Consider the following 22375-nt stretch of genomic DNA (forward strand, 5'->3'; position numbering starts at 1 on the left):
AATAACCCTTACTTTTCAGATGGTTTGATATTATGCCAAATGTCCGATATGACCTTTACTTCACATATGGTTTGATATTATGCCAATTGATTCTTACTTTACACATGTCTTGATATTATGCCAAATGTCCGTTATGCCAAATGACCCTTTATTTTCACATTGTTCATAATTATGCCAAATGTCCTTTATGCCAAATGGCGTTATGCCAAATGACCTTATGCCAAATGGCTTTATGCCAAATGACCCAGACCCATATGAACATATACTTGGGGGTAAAATGAACATACAATGGAGGTAATATGAACACATAGTGGGGGTAAAATGAACATGTAGTGGGGGTAAAATGAACACCACTCAAATTGAACGGATTGCAGAATTATTCTCGGCATCTGGTACATGATCGATGCATATCTCACCGACATTCCGGAATCGATGGAACGTTTAGTCGTGACCATTTGGATGGCTGTCCATGCCTGTCTTCGTATTTGCTCCGGAAAACTCTAGGCAACTAATATAAAATCCGGTAGTATCCGTCCTGCCATGGTGTTCATATTACCCCCATCTCGAGTGGTTCATTTTACCCCCAAAGAATCAAGATTTTCAAATCGTTTGTTCTAAGGATTTAGAAGTCAAAAATACTTCCAATTTCCGTCTACTTATCAAAAATACTTCAAAGATATAATGTGCTAAGCAGTTTAATAGATGATTTTAGTCATAAAAACCTTATATTCCAAGAGTGAAAATTTACATCATATGAGAAAACGGAAAGGGGTACTTTATTTTTGTTTTCTTTTCCAGCTTTTGACAGCTCAAGATCGCGCTAGAGTTGTCGAAATAGTTCCTTAGTATGAGGGTTAAGGATGGTACTCTGTTCTGCATAGATTTATAGCATAATTACCGTAAAACACAAACCTGTTCATTTTACCCACAGTTCCCCTAGAACATATCCGTGTGAAAAAGATTGTAATTTAACACGAAAAATTACACTAGTGAGTGTAAGATTGCAATTTAACAAAACTAACTGCCTAAATGTGATCAATCGTTAATTGAAGCGGTAAAAACTTACTTTGAGATTTCGTACACTTCCACCTCGGTTCCCTTCTTGACGTGCTTCATCCAAATCCGGAATTCATTGACCCAATTGAGCACCGTGGACAAAGGGCAGACTACCAATATCCGTTCGACTCCGGTGACTTCACTGTTAGCGAGCAGAGTGTGAGACAACGTTACCACTTGAAGGGTCTTTCCCAGACCCATGCAATGGGCCAAAATGCAACCAGATCCCTTACTGTCGCGGGCCCGTTCCAAACTCTCAAAACAGGCATCAAACATAAACTTAATGCCGTTCGCTTGATGCGGCTTTAGCTTCTTCACCAGCTTCTCGTCCACTTGCAAAAGTGGTTCCTTGGATTCCTCGTCAAAGTCCAGTACCAGTTGCTTAATCTCCTTCACCTCCTCAGGTTTCTCGTCGTATACTTGGTTGTACATTTTTTGCCGCTCGGCGATTCGCTGCTTGCGCTCCTTCTCTTCCTGTTCAGCCTCTTTTGTCGTCTGCTCCAAGGCAGACTTTTTCAACAACTTACGGATGTTCTTTCGCCCTTTTGTAGGCGAATCATCTTCGTCTTCACTGCCGGAGTTCTTTTTGCTGCGTTTGCGCTTTTTCCTGCAATTGCGTTGGGTGTTATCTATTTTTGTGAAATAATTGAGAGTCATCGAACTTACTTGTCGCCACCATCTTCATCCGACGACGAAGACGAGTTCTTCTTGATTCGCGATCGTTTCTTCTTCGGCTGAGGCTTCTCCTCTTCGAAATCATCCGATTCACTGCCACTCTTCTCTTCTTCCTCCTCTTCTTCCGAGGACACCTTTTTGCGAGGTCTACCCCTTCCCCGAGGTTTCTTCTCCAATTCCTTCGGTTTCGCCTTACTGGACTTCACCTCGAAATCCTCATCGCTTCCTTCGTCGTCTTCGCTTTCGCTTAACTGACGTCGGGAACGAGCCCCTCTCTTGGACATGGTTTTCTGTAAAAGAAACAAAGAAAAAAAGAGACGCACAAACGAATTGTGCCTCTCAGATCAGTACAAATTGATCCGAAATCCATCTGATCAAGATCCGACCCACTCGGATCTTGGTCAAATGATTTCCGACCAATCAAAATTGCACAAAACACACGAAGAAATGTTTTACATTTTTGGGAATGTTGTCTGATTTAGAGATAATGCTCGCGATTGGTTCGTCCGAGTCGTTATTATCACTTTCACTCGACAGAATAACTTGATTTTTGCCGTCGCCCTTCTTGTCACCTTTCGCCTTTGACTTGCTTGATTCTGCCCCACCCGTCTTCCTCCGACGGTCCAATTCGCCATAGTAGTTTGTGTTCGATTTGAACGCAGTTATCTCTTGATTTCTCTGATCGAGGATACTGCTTAAACTGTGGTCTTTTATAAACGACTTCAGGTCCGCCGGTAGCTTCTGTACCCGCACCTTGAAATTCTTGCAGCCGTCTGGAACGTTTGCTTGCTTCTGCTTGCTCTTGCTAGACTTGACTGTCGAGTTCTGTCGTTTTGCTAAAGGTTCATCTTCCTCATCATCGTCAATCACTATCTTGCCCGCCTTCTTTGGCTTATGGACAAGTTTCTTCTTCACCGGAACTATTTCGTCATCACTGGACAAGTTCTGAACAAAGTCGTCTTCTATCTTGACCTTCTTCGACAAAGGAACATCATCTTCGTCTTCGTCGGTGTCGCTGATTTCGATCACGCTGGCATTTTTCGATCGCTTGCTGCTGGGCTTATCGACCGAATTGGTCTTGAGAACTGATCTTTTGTTCGAATCTTCAACATTGACGGTTGGTAGGAGGCTTGGCCTCATCAATTTCTCAATCGAAACTAGCCGAATAACTTTAACGGGCGGTTTCTTGGCTTTTCCGGTATCTTCTTTTCCCTCAGGTTCATCCTCCGCCGGTTTATCCTCATTGGATGAGCTATTTCCAGCATCATCGTTCTCTTTATCATTGGCAATGCCATTTTCTGTGGCTGGTACATTGATAGAGTCATTCTCGATTAAAATGACACTATCCGAAGGATCTTCCTCTGCCGTACCGTTGGTAGCAGGAGGATCATTATTTGTGACCTTCTCCGGGCTGCCGTTTTCGCTCGAGGACGAGGCAAGAATCGGCGCCGGTTTTGTGGTCTTTTTGGTTCTCATGTTTCGCTGATTGGCTGGCTTAGAGCATAGCTCAAAAATCACATAAAAGAATTTTACTTAATCTGGAACAAAGAAGAGAAAAAATGTTTTAGTAATCTGGAAGGAAATGTGTGAATTGGAAGGGTTTCGGATCGAGTTAAAACGAAAACCTAATTGTGTTTTATATTTTCAGGGTGGCCACCAAATATCCATTTTGAAATTGCCGTTTTTTCCCCGGTATAATTTTCAAATTTTTTCCGCTTATCAAATGGGTGCCCAAATAGATGACATTTTGGTCGGTTTTTGAGTTTAGTAAACTGAAAATTTCTACTGTTTTTAAACATTCCAACGATATTTTAGATAATTTTTCCGTCCAATAGAAAAATAATGTAATTAGTAGAAAATTTGTCTTATTTCTCGGCTTCCAAAAAATTGAAAAGAATGAAAAATAGCTGAAAAAAAACAACTTAAAAATCAATTTTTTTTTTTTTTTCAAAATTAGGGTTTTGTTGTTATAAACGCTACCAAGCCCACATTTATCAACAATATGCCTATAAGATCGCAAAAGCAAATAAATTTAAGGAAAGGATTCGCTTAAGCAAATAAGTTTAAGGTAAAGATGTCACAAAGCCATACATGTTGAAACTTGTATATCACTTTACTCAATCATTTTTAGATCAATTAGTTAACTAGGTAATGCAGAGTGTCTACTCGTTTACTGAAATGAAATTCCCTGATATTTCCAGGTTTTTTCAGGTCTTAAGAAATAATTCCAGGCTCAAGAAAAACTCTTAAATTATGATGATTATTGAATTATAAATTTTGAATGAATTTGAATTCATTTCTAACAATAGGTCTTAAATGGCTTGAAAACATTAAAAAAAAAAAGATTTCTTTAGTGATCATTTTCCAAGGAATTCACCCTACAATTTTATTTTAGAAACCTCAAGAATACAATATGGATGTTTGAAGAAGAACCACAGAAAACACCTCAGAGATTTCATTGGGAATTCCTCCAAAGATTCCCCAACAAAGACTTAAGTTCTCCAGACAACGATTCTTCCATCGCTTTATTTTGGGCACTCTCAAAAATACCCGTTTGGAACATCTAAAAAACAGTATCTTCTCCAGAAAGCACCTCTGGGTCTTTCTTAGAATCACCTACAACATTGATTTTCAGGAATATCTTTAACATTTGAACTTGAAATTTCTCTGTGGATACTTTCTGAATGTACCCTAGAGATTCCTTCTAAGATTTCTTAAGTAATTACTCCAGTAATTCTTTGAGATAATTCCCAAGTAAGTCTTCGAATATTTTTTCAGGCATTTTTAAAAGAATATCTCTAAAGAAATTGCATGCAAATTTTTCAGATATTATTAGTTAAATGTTTGATAAATACCTGGACGAGTAATATTTTGGAAGAAAACCTAAAGTAAACTCCGATGAAGCTTGTGTAAGGTTTAAAGTACTTAACTCTTGATGAACAAGGATCCCCGAAAGAACTCCTAGACACTTGAGGAAGTTTGAGAAGATTTCCTAGATCAATTGTTAAGATATTGAAAACAAAAATCGATCGAATACCTAGCTTATCCCGTAGGATTTTCAGAATTCCTATTCCTTGAATAACATCGGAAGGAATTTCCAAAGAAGTTTGTAAGAGAATGATCGGAGTAATTATTGGAAAATTTGCAGTGGTGTTAACTGGTGTGGAACCTTGAATAAACTTTAGAAGATTCCAAGGGTATTTTTTCGAGAAATTCATTGGAAAACGTTTAGATGAAATGCTGAAGAAACTTCTAGAAAAAAATCAATAGGAGCATTATGATTAATCGACGATCGAGTTTATTGGGAAGTCCTTCCTTCCCATTAGATTTCCTCGAATAACCCCTCGAGAAACTGTTGGAACGATTCCTGGAAGTAACCATAAATAAACTCTAAAGGAATTAACATGAAAAAGCGTAGGAATTCTTATGCGATTGCTTGGTAAAATATCTAAAGCATAAGCATGAGCATTGATGACCGTACAATTCGTAGTTGCTACTACGTGATTGACCAGAATAATCGAAGTTGCACAAGGAACCAAGAGATCAGTGGTGATTCCCCAACCTCAAGTCTACCTGTTCCACGAATAGAAATTCTTGATTTTATGCAACCAATTTGCATCTATTAATTGAAGATTTGCTAGAAAGGAAGATTCCAATCATTTACTATTGGCTTTATGATCTTAATTTGTCGAAAAACGACATTTTTAGATGCGTAGAACAGGTAAAAAGTGCGGTTACAAGTCGCCTCTGCAAGAGATGTAGCTTGGGAGTAGCTTTCCATCTTCAATGTACACTTTCGAGAACTCCAAACATTGAAAAGTCAATAACGGCGCCGGCCACGTCATTACGATCATCGGGGAAGGGAACGAATGTTAGTGTGACATCCAGAAACTGAGATCACCTCTGCATCTCCATGGTTGTCACGGGAAGGAGTTTTGTGGGGAGGGATCATAGCTGCTTCATCAGGATTCACCTTGGTAAGTGATGCGATTCATGCACCCTCGGTTCAAAAAATCACCTATCAGCACTTTAAAGACAACGTGAACATATGGTAAGTCGACACTTTTAGAACCATTCAAAGGTTATTTTTTATAATGATAAAATCAAATAAAAGGAAAGGTTTGGGATTTTTAATGTTAATGTACAAGAGTCTATGTCGACACTTACTATGACGAACTGTTCATATTTTGTTAAAACAAATTATTTAAGTAACATTTCCATCGTTCTCATGATAAATATAAGTTTTTTTTTAAATATATTGTAAATTTAAAATGAAAGCATGAAACGAACTCACCAAAATGATCATCAGTCCTTGATTGAGCAGCTATAAGCTACTAAAATCAGCATGATCATTTCACAATAGCAAAATATCACTCCGGCGATGCGAAAACGGGAACTCGATTTGAACTCAAATCGCGTGCAAACCAATACGAGAAAAGAAAAATCGACGACACAAAAACAAACGATTTATCTGGTGAAGATGAAACGAAGCCAAAACTCAAACCTTCAAGAGCACAAAGCTAGAGTACCAGATAGCGGTTCAAGTTGAAAACCTAATCCATTGGTCACCACCAGCGAGTGACCAATCGATCAAGTTCACAGCCCGATCCGCTGTCCGGCTCTCCAGATTCGAGCTTCCGAAAATCTAATGTTTGGCGTCGATGCATCTTCACCTTCCGCTTGGCCTTTAACAAACCACTGCCCAGCAGAACGCGTGCAGAATAGTCCGTTTTATTTCCGCCATAAGCATTTTTTATCAAAAACTGCACCAGCCGTTTCACCAGCCGAATTTAATAATTTTCTCTTGTACGATTCCTTGGTAAAATATCTAAGCAAATTTCTTCAAAACTGGGTGGGTTTTATTGAAGAAATTTCTGTATATGAATGTTTGGAAAAATCTTTAGAGCAACAACTGGAGGAATCGATTGAAAAATTAGTACATAGTTTGGGATAACTTTCGAAAAAAAAAATAAATCAAAGAAATAAACTAAAAAATTACGGGAGCACAATCTGAAGAAATTCCAATAAACATCCTTCGTAAATTCGGTGGATGAATTTCTGGGATAATTGGTAGAGAGAACTCTATAAAAAAAAAGTCTAGAGAACATCTTTGAAAGTAGGTATTCCAGGTCAAATCTCTTGGAATTACTGGGATATTTCTTGAAGCTTTTCCTTGAGGGATCTGAGAAAAAATCTAGAATATTCGCATTATAGTCTTTTAATGTTACTGTGTAAAATTATGCATCAGGATTAACTGCAAGCAATATAATGAACATAGTGACTACAGAGACAATTTTGTTCAAAACAACGACTTTAGAGATCTTCCTTCAAAAATAGGATTTTTTTCGACTTGCATCAAAATAGACACCAAATATCTTGAAAGAGAGTTTACCAACACTGCAAAGGAAATAAAATGATTTTTTTTTGTATTTCATTAGAATTTCTACAAAAACAGGAATGCTTAAAATATATTCTGAGATCGGGCTGAGATCTGACAAAAAAGGTCTATTCAGAAGTTCCATTAAAAAGTATTCATTTTACTGGTGTATGCGTGAATCTTTTACATTAATCAAAAAACCCTGCGGAACATTTTCTTTGTTTCAAGCATCAAAATACTGCTATTTACTTAAATTATACTTACTGAAACCATGGTCGTTTTCAAAAATATTTTCTGGTTTTTGAGATATTAGGTGTTGAAATGCATTGTTTAACGACTACAGTCAACTTACATGCAAGAACCAGCTTATATTAAGATTTATTTGCTTAGTTTACTACAGAATTCAAAGTTGATGTGTAAGAGAATACTTTTCTACGACTTTCATGATACTTTCAAAGCTCAAAATTTATTTGTTGCTGTATTAGAAAAGTATGGTATCTTGCCATATATGCTATATAATAGGAACGAATAATTTTGTGTGACGATGGCAGCATGTTGAAAAAATCAATTTATTCAACATTTATTTGTGCATTCAAACCAAATCCTACAGAATCCTATTCTGGTGATTATTGGTGGGATAGATCACTATATACCAATAATAGCTTAACTTTCAACATTAAAAACAGCATTTCATACTACTTTGAGGATCAGTAGCTCAAAATTGTAATGTGTTGGAACATTTTCATATGATCTTTGAGACTCGCAAAAATGTTATCTTTATTAAGCTGCGTAATATTGAAATCTTTAATCATGCAGATTCATATCCTGCAACAGATATTTTTTTCCGGAACTACGAATAATCGATGATTATAGTACTTTATGACAAATATATGGTGCATTATTTGAGAGCATTTCACGGAAAACATCCAAGTTTATTAATGAACTGAATCGTTCAAGTAGCATTTTGAAGCGGCGCAGCCCGAAATAGTTAATCGTGAACATATTCAACCATAAATTACTGTTTCAAAATTATTTCCCTGAGTGTGGCCAAAATTCCCTGAGAATTCCAGGTTTTTTCCAGGTTGAATAAAATTCCCTGAGAATTCCAGGTTTTCCAGGTTTTCCAGGTTTTTCCAGGTAGTAGACACCCTGTAATGACACACTAGCAGCTCTTGTAAATGAAGGATTGTTTTCAAGAATATTCGGATTTATTGATTTATTAGTCAGAACCTAACTAAAGAAAATTTTGATTTAAATTCAGATTTCTAACGCGCCACACAATTTTTATTTATTTATTCGATTTTATTCAATGCTGTTACAAATTCGTTTTTTACAGATTTGTGTCACTTACAGCTGCGAGTAATGTCAATAACTAGGTATTTCATTAGGAGAAACATTAAAATAAACCCTCGAACTCAACTTTATTCGATTCTTACAACTAATAGTATCACAGCTATGCTTATGGAAAAATAGCCAAAAATAGTGGATTATTAGACAGGGTGTCTACTCAATTTTGAAAATAAAATTCCATGACTTTCCAGTCGTTTTTCGGAAAATTCCAGGGCATTGAATAAAGAACAATAAGAACAATTTTTGATTATACATATTCGAATATTCGTATGAATCAAGATTACTGGCCTTATGATTTACTCAAGTTGTCTTATAAACTTTCTTTTTGATTCAAGTTTTTTCAAGGTAAAATTCCAGTCATTGTTGAAGAATTAGGTATCTCGGAGAATTGACTCGAATCAACAGAGATTTTCCTAGAAAATTCTTTTGAAAGTCTTAACTTTTCTAAAATTTTCTCCAGAACCTATTTTTCTCTTAAAATTATTTTATGGAATTCTTTTATTTCCTTTTTCAAGATCTTTTACATTATTCCTCCATAAAATGATCCAGAAATTTCTAAACGAATTCCTTTCTTCAAAGAAATGAACTCCAGAGCTTTCTATAAAAAATGTTAATAATGCCATTCCGCCTTGAATTTTTCCAAGAAACACATTTGGAACACCGTCAAATTTTTTCATGTATCACTGATTATTTTCACAAAATGTATTTACTATTTTAGAATAGGTAATTTTAATAATTCTGCAAAATGATTCGTTACGGGTAATGTATTTTAGTCAATATTTTAGGATTCCAATATGAATTTGCATAGGTTTTCTTCCCTGAGAAATTTATCTTCTGAAACGAATGCATTCAGGGATTGAATAATGCGCTAATAATCAGTTTTATGATATGAAATAAACCAGCCTAGGGCTGCAAATCTCATTAACACAAAAGGAAAAAAAAGTTTTCTGATCTATTTTTGCATTTGTTGTGCTTTCATTAATACTCTAAGGAACTCTTTCGAAAAGATTCTTTTAAGCCAAATTTCTAGAATTTCTCCGTTCAGGGTAATTATTTAGATAGCCACAAATCGGCGAATTATTCAGAAAGGAATTTCATGAGAATTTACAATTTACATTTAGAATCTCTGAAGGATTTCCTGACTATACACGGATTTCAGAATTAACACGGTACTTTTTCCACGGATTCCAGAATTAACACGGTTAATTTTTACACAGATTCCGGAATTAGCACGGTTTTTTTTTGCGCGGAATTTTTTTGCACGGCACGGGGAACCGTGTAAAAAAAAACCTAGTGTACTTAGAAAAAAAAATGAAAAACGAAGGAAAGAGCTCTTGGTATAATCCTGAATTAACGCTTGGACCCTAATTAAGCAATATTCAAACATTTCAAGAAATTGTTAATTATATTCAATAGTATTTTTTCAAATGCCTAAATTCAAGAAACCTCATTTGGTTTTCTCCATAAATTTTTTTACTGGTTTAACTTCGACATTTTGAGCAAACTTGTTAAAATTGTCATGACTGGATGAAGCAAACTCCATTTTTTCTCAAGATTATGAGCAAAAATGCGAAATTAGGCTAGCACTTCAAAACTAAATATTTTAAAGCAATCTACCCAACGTCGAAAAAGTTGTTCGAAGAGCACTGTTATTTTATTCAGAAAATCAAATTCTGAGGCTAAGTATAAGTAGTAAAGTAGAGTTACTCTAGTATTCCGTGCATAATCGTATTCAATAAACATTATGATGATAATATTGTTGATTTAGCCAAATCAATAACATTGCAGACAATCAATTCGTTTAGTATTGTAGTATATTATTGTTTATTTTTCCCTGACCTCTAGTGAAATTCCCTGAATCTCCCTGACTTTCCAGATCAACAATTGAATTCCTTGACATTCTCTGACTTTCCAGGTTTTTCCAGGTAGCCCACCCTGTTAGACATTTCGCAAGATAATCTAAATCTTTCTGCAGCTTCCTCTACAAATCTGAAAATTGTCTCAATTTCAGCTTTTTCCTGCAACTCTTCTGTACAATACCAGGGGCCTAAACCAAGCATTATTTTCAGAAGCTTGTTGTGTTTACAGGGTGGCCACCAAATTTCCCGCTTTTTTTTCCTGGTTTTCCCGGTACGATCGCCAAAATTTTCCCGATTTTTTATTTAGCTAATTGAAGATATTTCAACTCAATTTATAATCTTATGGTTTTTTCATGGAAAGTGGTTTCAACATAACTGTCAAAAATTCACTGAAAAATTTGTAAAAGCTAAAATTTGACAAAAGTCCGTGAAAAATTAACATGAAGCTCGGCGAAAATCAAACTTTTTATCTCGGCCGACGGATCCCCCACGCATAAACTGGCGAAATGGTTAGTAAAGGAATTCCAGAGTATGCCGAACCCATTCCCCACTAGGTCAGTTAAAAACACCCAGGAGTTCTCCCAGAAACTATTAGAGTCAGGACACATCGAGGATGACGAGATGATGGTTTCTTTCGACGTAGCGGCTCTTTTCCCCAGCGTTCCAGTAAAGGATTCCCTAAATCTTCTCGAGGACTCGTTATTACCCCAGAGGACGGATGCAGCATGGAAAGGAAAGGTCAGGACATACATGAGGTTGGCAAGATTGTGCATGGACGAAAACTACTTTCAATTTCGAGGAAATTTCTACAAGCAGACGAAAGGAGCCCCCATGGGAAACCCTCTCTCCCCGTTTTTGTGCGAACTATTCATGGCGAATTTTGAGGAAAATTTAAAGAAACAAGGAGTATTACCGGATAAGTGGTGGAGATATGTCGACGACATTTTCAGCGTTATCAAGCGGAACGATCTGGCTAAAATTTTGGATACAATCAACAGCGTACACAAGGATATCAAGTTCACCCACGAAGAGGAGAAGGATGGAAAACTACCATTTTTGGATCTACTTGTCACCAGGGAAGAAAGTCCATCTTACAACTTCGAAATCTACAGGAAGCCTACAAACACCCAGCGAGTTATCCCTTACACTTCGAATTATTCGTTCCAGCATAAGATGGCAGCATATGTGGTGAAATGGATGCAGACTCTACCCCTCAGCGTAGACGGAAAGACCAAAGAACTGGAATATATCTACGAGACGGCAAGGATCAACGGATACAAGGAAAGGACGATAAAAGCTATCATTGATAAAAAGGAAAGACAGCAAATTCGGAGTGCTTTGACGACACTAACCCCTATCACCGAACCCATGAAGAGAGTTTCCATCCCATACGACGTACACATCAGCAAACAGCTCCGCCCAAAGCTAAGGAATTTCGGAATCGATTTGGTATTTTCCAGCAGAGACAACCAACTTAAGACTTCGTTAGGCTCTACCACGGATTCGGTAAACACACTAAACAAGGCTGGTGTTTACAAAATCAGCTGTTCCCACTGCAGCAAGGTTAGATACGCCCTTGGCGTTTACCGCACGCTACGGCGCTGGTAAACCATTACGAACTTGGAAACCAGCCGAGGGTAACTGAAACATATTGCCATTCTATGGTCTTGAAATAAGCATTTGCCTAATGTGTCCATTATGATCCTAATTCATGATTATTTTGCATATTATAATGATACACCCTTCTTTCATTAAATTCCCATAAAATGTACAAGCTACCTATATGTTTATATTTGTCTATATAATGATGCACCCTTCCTTTAGTCTTATCTTGTTAATGATATATGCAAAATATATCGATGAAGAACCCATATAGCATAATGTCATTTAGCATAAAATGATTTGGTATAAAGCCACTTGACATAATCATATGAAACACTAAGCGGCCATTTGGTATAATGATCGCTAGGCATCCAACCATACTTGTGCTCCTTCTTTTCAAAAAGGATGTTCTTCATGTTATGCCAAATGGTCATTAGCCAAATGACCATTATGTCAAATGATCCTTGATCATTTAATCAATCATGCCAAATGCCTTCTTGCCATATGGTATCCTTACGGAACATTTTGTCTATATCGTCAACAGGATAAGACTGAAAGAAGGGTCACTATTTGTGCAAAATTAAACAAGTCATTTGTAATTTTCTTAGACTTGACGTAAAGAACGGGGTATCATTATAATGTGCAGATAGTACGTTTTTATTTTGCCGAATTCACGTAATAGATACATCGGAAACGTATAATATGAATCTGCGAAAGTCTTTACTCCATGTGGGGTAGCCCCAAAAGGTAAGCTATGATGCATCTTCTTAAAACATTGACGAAAAGCTGGATACATCACTACATTTGATAAAAATTGGACAAACATGTGAAATTATATATTTGGAAAATACTGTACCGAAAGAAGGGTGTAGCTCTATTTTGTGCAGAATAGTGATGAGTTGTATATTCTTTTCAATAAATATTGGATATTGTGTTTTCCCCCTAGACTGATCTATCAGTCTTCATAAGCAGGGTTGGGAAAAAAATCTGAAACTCACTCTACAGTAGTCAAACAGAGCCAATCACAGTCAGCGAAGCCAGTGAAACTCACGCCCATCGCTGCTGTCGGCAAACAGCCTTGAAAATTGCAAAACACCCGTTGCTAAGGGCAAGCCAAAATTACTGTAGAAAAATGTTCTATTTCCCGCTGCATTTCCCGCATTTAGAGCCTTCAATGACACTACTGTTTTAGAGAAATTCATGTACCCAATATAGGCTACTTGATGAGATTCACGATTTTAAACTACTGTAGTGAGAGAGCCACGTGATTTTCGCGAAATTCAAGCCTACTACTATTACCATTCCCAGCACTGTTCATAAGTGCCAATAAAAGTGAAAGTACTGTGATAGTTCATCTGCAAATTAAATATGAATTATGCGTAAAGTGTTCATAACAAGCAGCACCATCTTCTCATGTACTTGTAAACAACTTTGTATGGAGTTTCATATTCAAGTATTTTTAATTAGATTTTTTCAAATCTTTGAAGTAGGTATATAATTTTCTGGGGAATGGTTCATTCTGGGGAGTGAAATTCAGGGGAATGGTACATTCTGGGGAATGGAATTCTGGGGAACGGGTTTCGGAGGAATGGTTTTCTGGGGAATGATATAGAATCATTCACCATAGACCACTAGGGTGATATCGTCGGCGAAGCCAACAATCTTAACACTCGTCGGAAGGGGCAGCCTCAGTTCGGCAACGTACATCGCATTCCATAACAGCTGGCCCAGGATTGAACCTTGAGGTACTCCCGCGATAAATCGAACGCTTGTCTGCCAATCCTCTGTGTCATATACAATCCTACCATCAAAATAGTTTTCTAGAAGCTTACACAACTGCACCGGTACATTGAGGCGGTGAAGTGCGTTTGCTATTGCTTCCCAGCTCGCGCTGTTGAACGCAATAGTTGGACGTGTAGAAATCCAGAGTGACAACCGCGCACTAACGGATGCCGTTCCTTTTATGCTCGCTAGCCATCTCAGCTGTCTAAACGACCGACTGGATAGCGTCCAGAGTAGATTTACCTTTCCTGAATCCAAACTGGTTGTTGGACAGGCCGTCCGCACCTTCCGTAAACGGTATTAGCCTGTTGAGGATCAACCTCTCAAATAACTTGCCCGTCGTATCTAGTAGACATATAGGTCTTTACGCCGATGGGTCAGCTGGTGGTTTCCTCGCCAATTTCTGTCGCTTCCATACATCCAGAAAGATTCCTTGATCTATGCAGCGTTGCATCGTGGTTCTGAACATGTCCGGATCCGCATTCACTGTCGCTTTTCAGGCAACATTCAGGATACCATCGGGTTCCAGTGTCTTGTTTGACGCGAATTATTTCTTGATTATTTTTTCAAATCGACGTAACTTCCCTACGATTTGGTGCAAATTATTTAAAAAGAATCAAAACCTGTCTACTAAAACTGTATTGAAATAAATCAACTTTTTAACAATTCATCGTGTTCTTCTACTTCTTGGCATTACGTCCCCTTCTCAGCTTAGTGTTTTTATGAGCACTTCCACAGTTATTAACTGAGAGCTTTCTTTGCCAATGTTGCCATTTTCGCATTCGTATATCGTGTGGCAGATACGATGATACTTTATTCCCGGGAAATTTCAATTTCGAAAAGATCATGGACCGACCGGAATTGAAACCAGACACCTTCAGCATGGTTTTGCTTTGTAGCCGCGAACTCTAACCACACGGCTAAGGAAGACTCCGTATACATCGCTTAAATTTAGCATACAATCAGCTCGCGCTGAAAAAAACTAGTTAGTTCTATTATTTCCCACAAAAAATATGACAAATTGATAAGCCGTTCCATTCAGTTACTTACGACGTCTAAGCTTCAAGGATATTGGCTGTTCTAATGGGGAAGATGTTTGGCCTTGACAGAACAAAGTCATTTAATTCATTTTATCTCCAACCACCAAATATAAAAGGCGTTAAACTCTAAACCACCTTGTTTTATTCTTCGGACGTATCAATAATTAATCAAAATCGTGAGGTATTCGCGACTACGAGGCTGCTGATATTTTCATCTGTTTTCTGTGAGAAAAACAAAGAGAGAGACATTTTTTGCTTTTTTTTTCACGCACACGATGACAGTTCCTTACGAGGTTTTCCGTTGGTGCGAGTGCTTTGTGGAATCTCTTTTTGTTTCGTAGTCGCGAATATCAAGTTGAACGTGAAAAACCAAGTGTGACGTACAAAAAAAAAAACGCGCGACTACTAGCGTTACAAAAATTTGCGCGGCAGCCGAAAGGTAAATGACGCAATTCATTGATTTCTTATGAACTGAAAATATTCTACAAGCTCGATCAACGTGTTCCACACGTAAATTTTCACTATATATAAGGCAGCATCCACAAATTACGAAACGCTCTAGGGGAAGGGGGGAGTAGGCTCAAGCGTTACGGCTCATACAAAAATTTAAAATTGTTCATACAAAAAGCGTTACGGAGGGGGGGAGGGGGTCAAAAATTTCCAATTTTAGCGTTACGTAATAAATGGACGCCGCCTAAAACACATCAATCGAACGTGTAAAACCAATCACTATCGGCAATCCAAATTCATAAGCCATTAGCCAAATTCATTTTACCATTTGTCGGAAACTATGCTGATGAAATTATTAGCGATTTCTTAAATTGTTACAGGGTGTCCACTCAAAATCAATTTTCCAATTCCCGGATTTTTCCCGGATGCCCAAGAAATTAAAAAAAAGTTGACAAAATGACCCTACGATTTGTTTTATTTTATTTTTTATACACAATAAGGACTATATCTAACTTATCTATGAATTATTTTTAATTAAATTTATCGAATACTGTGAGCTCAAAACGGTTTGAAAAAACTCTTTTTAACGTTTTGGACATAGGGATATAAAATATTTGTTGAAATATCCAAAAGACCGTCCATCCTGTGTATCTTTATGCCTCAGGAGTTATGCGTTAGACTTGCCCGATGGCTGGTTTATGGATAAAATCTTGATCTGTTAAAACTCATCCAAGCCAGTTCTCCTCTTAAACTGACAGTGGCACGGGAAGTCTGTAGGACATGTCCTACTTATGATTTAATACGAAGTGATTAATTACCATGAGCATTCCAGGAAGTATTTCTTGACAAATAACTGAAATAAGCATGGATCATAAAGAAGAGGTATTAGAAGAAAACATTCAACAGTTCCTAAATAATCGTCTGAACAATTCAAAGATTGAATCAAAACTGGTAACACATTTGCCAGTAGCATCGTGTATCAAGGCACCATTGGAAGAAAATGTTGAACAATTCGTTCAGAATCATATCCCCATGATTCATAGTATATTTTAGACAATTTCTAAACCGTTTACCAAGAATTCCCAGAAGTAATTTTACAATTAGCCCGGAAGTTTCTAGCTTCGGTGGTATCGAATTTGCACCACTGCTATCCAGAAATTGATAGTTTCTTCCAGTAAGGTGTGTTAAACTACTTCGGGAATCTTTATTTTACAATTCTTCGAAGAATCCAAAGAAAAAAAATTATAGACAGTTTCACAGTATTTTTAAGTTTCAAAAAGGAAATTATAGAACAATATCGCTGGCTGTTGAGATTCAGAGTATCTTCTAGTTTTTGTCAAATCTGTCTTAAGTGAACTGGTCCGAAGAAGGATATAAATGTTGATCAAATAGTAAATAACTAATGCAGCTGATCTAAACCAGGTCTGCCTAAACGTTTTGAACCGCGGGCCAAATCTCCGAACTAAAATTGTGTGGCGGGCCATTTTTTTGTGTGCTATGGATCAATCTATCAAATCAAGTGGTGGAAAAAAGGGGAGTTTGGAAAAATTAAAGAATATATAAATGATTTTAAGCATCATGCTAAGAGTTCTATAAAAATCATTCCCAGAATTTAGTTATAATTTTTTCCAGGACTCTGTGAAAATTGTAAATATACTCATGAATGCTTTAAAATCCTTTTGAAAATCCTGCTCTGGATTATGTAAAAATGATGTCTAGGATTTTATTAAAAAAAAAGCTCAAAGTTCAGTAAAAAAATACCCCAAAAAAACTTGCTTCACCTAACCTGCTAGTATGTAAAAAATCTGTCTTAAAGTTCAGAACCATGCTCTGGATCTTGGCGAAGATTTTTCTAAACAGGCTTCTGCATGGTTCTGTAAGAATCGTACCTATGATCCTGTCAAAATCTTGCACAAGAATCATATACTGTTAGCATTACGAAAGCTACCGAGGAATAAGTTGCGGATTACGTTTTATAAGATCCTATGGATAGCTTATAAAGATTCTGTTTCAAAAAGGTGGATTGTATTGAAGAATTTGTGAGAATGCTGCCCATTATTTTTGAACAAAGATTTTTTTTGTAAAAAACTATGGCCAGAATTCCATTACAGGGTTGTGTAAATTTCATTACCAAAAATCTGGTATTATAGTTAAGTGAATTTGAGTTTGGTAAACTAAGCCTTTCTGCAAAAACTTGTTTTCAACTTTGATAGAAATCCAAATTTGTCTATAAAATAATGAATAAAGTCTTAGGAGATAAATTGTTGTCCGATGATTGATATGTGTAAGACTGTAAGCATGGTTTACTGAACTTCAAAAAAGTGTACTAAGAATCAATAAATTCAATGATTTTGAGTTGTTCATTCAGTCACTTTTTAATCAAATATTTAATGTACAAAATTATAAACTGAAATATAAGCTAGGAATTAAATCGCGATTTGAGACTTGACATGTTTTAATTAGAAATAGATAGAATATTCAACGAGTCAGATATGTGAAGAGTCTTGAAACTATTTGTGGGTCGTGTAAAATGAACCTGCGGGCTTGATGCGGCCTGCGTGCCGTAGGTTGGGTAGCCTTGATCTTACAAATGACCTTGAAGCTTTTCCAGTCTAGTGTTAATGATCAGAGTGAAAGCATTCACTTTTAGTTTGCTGTCTAGGATTCCAAAAAATGTTTTTTTTTTGGCCTCCGTGACATAAAGATTTTCCCAACGTTTGTCCTACCCATGGTTTTGAATGTGGACGCGCCTCTGGAAACTGGCTATTACTTTTGACATTGACATTGGTTGCATCTTCCAAGCATTTTTTAAAAGGTTTGATCAAGAATCTCGTCAAAAACTTATCAAAAATCTGGTCAAGACTACCATGAAATTTATATAAATCTGTAAAAATCCGTACAAAATCTCGTAAAGGCCTCATCAAAACTTTGCAATAGATTAAGGATTAGTCAAACTAGTAATCCAGACAAGGCTTTATCAAGAATCAATATCATAAACATCTCCAGAAATCCACCAAACGCCAATCATTCTGTCCATGATTTCAGTAGATATCCCAAGAAATGTTATTTTTTTTTTCGCTTAGCTTCCCGACAATCTCTACGAATCTACTAAGAATTTCAAGCAATTCTAGAATCCACTGAAAAGCTCATTAGCAATCTACTAATAACCATTTTAGTGATCTCTCAGAAGGAATTTTCAAGAAACTGTCTATTATCGATTCAATTTCCGTTACGATTCGAGCTAAGATCTCATTGAAAAAAATCCAGAATTTAAATGGAAATCTAACAAGTATCTCGCTAAGAACCTTGCCAGGAATCCCTAAGCACCTTCCTAGAAATTTTGCAAAGATCCTAATCGTTAACTATCTCTATACGAACTCACCCAAGATTAGTCACGATGCGAAGTACGAGTGACAGGCAGTCGTACACTTCCTGAGATGTTTTTTAGTTTCGCCCATAGTGCTTTAAAATTTAAACAAACCGGTAGTTTTATGTTTGAAATACAAATTTTCCCGGTGTGTCTTCCAAATTTCCGGGTATTTCCCGTATTTAACCCGGTCATTTGTAATTCCCGGGTTTTTCCCGCTTTTCCCGGATTTCCCGGATGGATGGACACCCTGTTGTTAAGAAACATGTCACGCGTTAACACATGTTAACAGAATTACAGGTTTTACACGTCATTTCACCTTGCCATTCGACACGACTGATCCACGTTAAAAAGGATTTAGATCAAACGTCTGGATTGTTTTCAGTATGGAATCCAAGCCAATTATTTTATGAAAATTGTTTTAAATAACTTTACGATTGAATTTCATGGATATTATCCGATTGCTTGTATCATTTGTACACCGTGCTTGATAGAAAAATAACACATAATCGATTCTAGAGTGGGCATTCAATATTTGTTATTGGTTTTCCATACAGAATGGTCATTTTTGGAGGCTTAGATGAGTTATTTATTAGCCGATTTAAAAGCGCACAGAGAAACATACACAGTTGAAATCAATCGGAAAATATAAACACTATAATATTTATCGAAACAGAATATTGACTAAGCATGTATTTGGATTTTCCACAGAAATATGGATGAAAATTCCTCTGGAAATAATTGAAAAATTGTATAGAAGAGTGATGCTCAACATCTTTAACTGTGGCCCACAATTGCATAGAATACACAAATAAGCTCCTCATACTTCAATTTTAAATGAGTTTTATAAGTTGAGCTTGCATATTATAAACTAACCATATGAATCCAACAGATATTCTCAGGGTCCCGCTATGAAACCCTTACAGCCTGATAAGAATCTTCAGGTGTCCGTAATAGCCCACATAAATCCGCTAACAATCTGAAGTAGCTCGCTAGAAATCGACTGGATCATGCCTAGAAGTCATATAGGAATTGACGTCTACTCAAGAGCTTGCTAGGACTTTGCTCAGAGATTCAAGATTCCGCTGCGATATTGCTGAAAATTCTCAATAGTTCATAAGGACTTCCCAGACTACGATCCCGCAAAAAAACCTTTAATGTCCGATTTCGCTCAGTATTTTCAAGATTCCATTGAAAATTCCCAGAAGCTCACTATAAGAACATATTATACCGTAAGGATTCTCCAGAATACAGATAGAAAACTCCTAGACCTAGCTAAGGATCACCAGGATAGCATTAGGAACATTTCGATCCATGTGGCCCGCATGCCTTATTAAAATCTTGATATGGCACGCATTATACCCAACCTGAGCAACACTGGATCGTTTTTTCAAATGTCTAACATAGTACAGAGTCGCTATCGTATTCATCGCACGCTTTAATTACCTTATTGAAAATAAAGTGTAGTTTCGACTGTATTTGCATGCGAAACAGCGTATAGAGCTGCTTCTGTGAGTCGTTTATTTATCTAGGTATTGTCAAAAAAATTCTACAAAAAGCCAAGAGACCCGAATTTTTGCTTGGCTTGCTTCTATTGTTATGGTTGCTTTTACAAACGCTATGCATGTAATTCCACAATTAAAGGAACAGTGAACTGAAGAGGCGAGACGAAATTAATTATAGACACTCATAAACTTTTTGTTGCTCTTGTGTCGATGCTTATGCTTTGTTCAAAAGAGCTTTTCCAAAATCGAAGAAGAATGTGTATCACCTACTGGAACTCTAGTTAAAATACTCATAGAGATTAATGATTTTATGAAACACTGCGAACACACGGCCTTTTAGAAGTAAATAGGCGCGTTCGGTAGCAGTTGGTGCAATTTGGGGGAATATCAACGAAAATTGAGTTCTGGAATGCGATAAGCGTGAAGCTGACTTGCTTTTCAAATGACTAACACAAGAAACAAACATATATTTACAAAAGTTTACAAATTTTAATGGTTTTCAAAAATGTTGCCAAAAACGGATCCCTTTTGTTGCCAAAATCGGGGGTGCCATAAAATGGAACATGCCAAAAACGGAATCCCACTGTATTTTATTAAAGTGAAATTTTTGAAAACATGATGATTGATATAACTTTTAAAATTAAAGTAATAGGTAGCTGTAATAGCAAAGTTGTAGACTGCGACGAGATAAACAAGTTTGTTGAAGACAGTTTTTATGTAGGACTTTCCTATTTTCAGAAAAATCGATTATAACTTTTCTTCAAAAACTTCACTCGTTATCATATTTGAACTCGTGATTGGAGAAATTACTCAATAATACAGGTATGTTCCGTTTTTATCAACACGATCGGCAATTTTCAGTTGATAAAAACGGAACCGTGACAAAAACGGAATAATTTTCTTAGACAAAATATTTTAAAATTTTAAAATAAAATTGCAGTTTTGGCAGGATAGTACACAATTTCATCATATAAATGCACAGTTTTAATGTTTTGGAGCTGTGATTGGTATTAAGATTGTTCATTCGTATAATATCGCAAATAAAGTTGATTGCAGACTCCAATCAATCAATATGATTATTTAATGCGATAATTTTTTAATAGTTTAAGTTTTGTTGGTTAGATATTCATTGTATTTAAAATAGAATATTAAACCGAGAATCAAATAAATGTGCTTTACATAATGAGATGCGTCATATTTGTAAAAATAACTACAAGGAAGTGGGTCAAGCTGATAATTGTCTTTTTTTTCAAGAAAGATTTGACACGAAACAATTTCTTTTTCTTCTGTCCATGCTCATCCTTTTGCTTTTTATATGAACAGTAATCTGAAAAAAAGGCTTTTCCTCAGTTGGGATATAATGCCATACAGACATTACATCCCAACTGAGGAAGAGTCTTTTTCTCAGCTTATTGTTCTTATAAACACTTCCGCAGTTATCAACTGAGAGTTATTTTTTTTTTATTTTGCTAAGGTACATTTTGCACACATTTGACATCCGATTGGTGATTGAATGTGGGGATATGTTACGATAGTTTTGCAAGCTTAAATGAATATTTACAGTTTTCTGTGCTTTTAATTGTCAAAATCTATTCTGTAGAATGATTGGGTGATTTTTCTTCACTTTTACCGTTTAGCTCTGCGTTGAATCACGAATTGGCTAGCACTAACCTAAATTAAAACCCTACTATTTTGTTTAGTAAAACGATGTTGAACAGGTTTAGATTTATTTATTTATTTATTTATTTATTTATTTCGTCAATCAATTGTAGACTATATGTTTGCTTAATACTATGTTGTATTATATCTCAGGGAATTAAAATATTGCCTAAGCTTCGTTCGCGACATGGTCAAATCAATTTCTGTGTAATGCTGGTTATAAAGAGACATCATTTGATTTATTGGGCCGAATTTGGCATAATTAGTTCGATGATTGTTTGATGTGAACAAATTCCGATTCCTCAACTGTCTGGCGGGCGTGTAGAAATTCAAACTAGATAAGAGATTGGTGGAATCAATACGATGCGATACTATATCATTGACAAATGAAATCATGGCTAATTCGCGACGCTCCCTTAAAGTCTGGATGTCAATAAGCATGCATCGAGCCTCGTATGATGGCAGTGGAAACGTTGTCCAGCCTAATTTGCGTAAGGCATATAAAAGAAATTGCTTCTGTACTGATTCGATTCTATCCTCATGTGTTTTCATATGTGGGGACCACACAATACTACAATATTCTAAAACTGATCTTACATAAGCAATGTACAAGGTTTTAATCGTATATGGGTCCCGAAAATTGGAGCTAAAAC

At 36.4% G+C, this 22375-nt stretch overlaps 1 protein-coding gene across 4 annotated transcripts in view; it reads right to left on the reverse strand.

The window, feature by feature from the left end:
- The window catches only part of LOC5568570 (transcriptional regulator ATRX homolog), a 52278-nt gene that overhangs the window by 22410 nt on the left and 7493 nt on the right, over positions 1–22375 (reverse strand). For all 4 annotated transcript variants that reach the window (XR_002501264.1, XM_021849732.1, XM_021849731.1 and 1 more), the window contains exons 2-4: positions 2188–3269; positions 1723–2021; positions 1067–1663 (exon numbers count right to left, since the gene is read on the reverse strand). Coding sequence is in view for 3 of the 4 variants with exons in the window: in XM_021849732.1 (XP_021705424.1) it covers positions 1067–1663; positions 1723–2021; positions 2188–3207 (1916 nt within the window). In the remaining variant the exon portion in view is untranslated. The remainder of the gene's footprint in view (positions 1–1066; positions 1664–1722; positions 2022–2187; positions 3270–22375) is intronic.

The sequence above is a fragment of the Aedes aegypti genome, chromosome 3 (assembly GCF_002204515.2).
Source record: "Aedes aegypti strain LVP_AGWG chromosome 3, AaegL5.0 Primary Assembly, whole genome shotgun sequence".
NCBI classification, from domain to species: domain Eukaryota; kingdom Metazoa; phylum Arthropoda; class Insecta; order Diptera; family Culicidae; genus Aedes; species Aedes aegypti.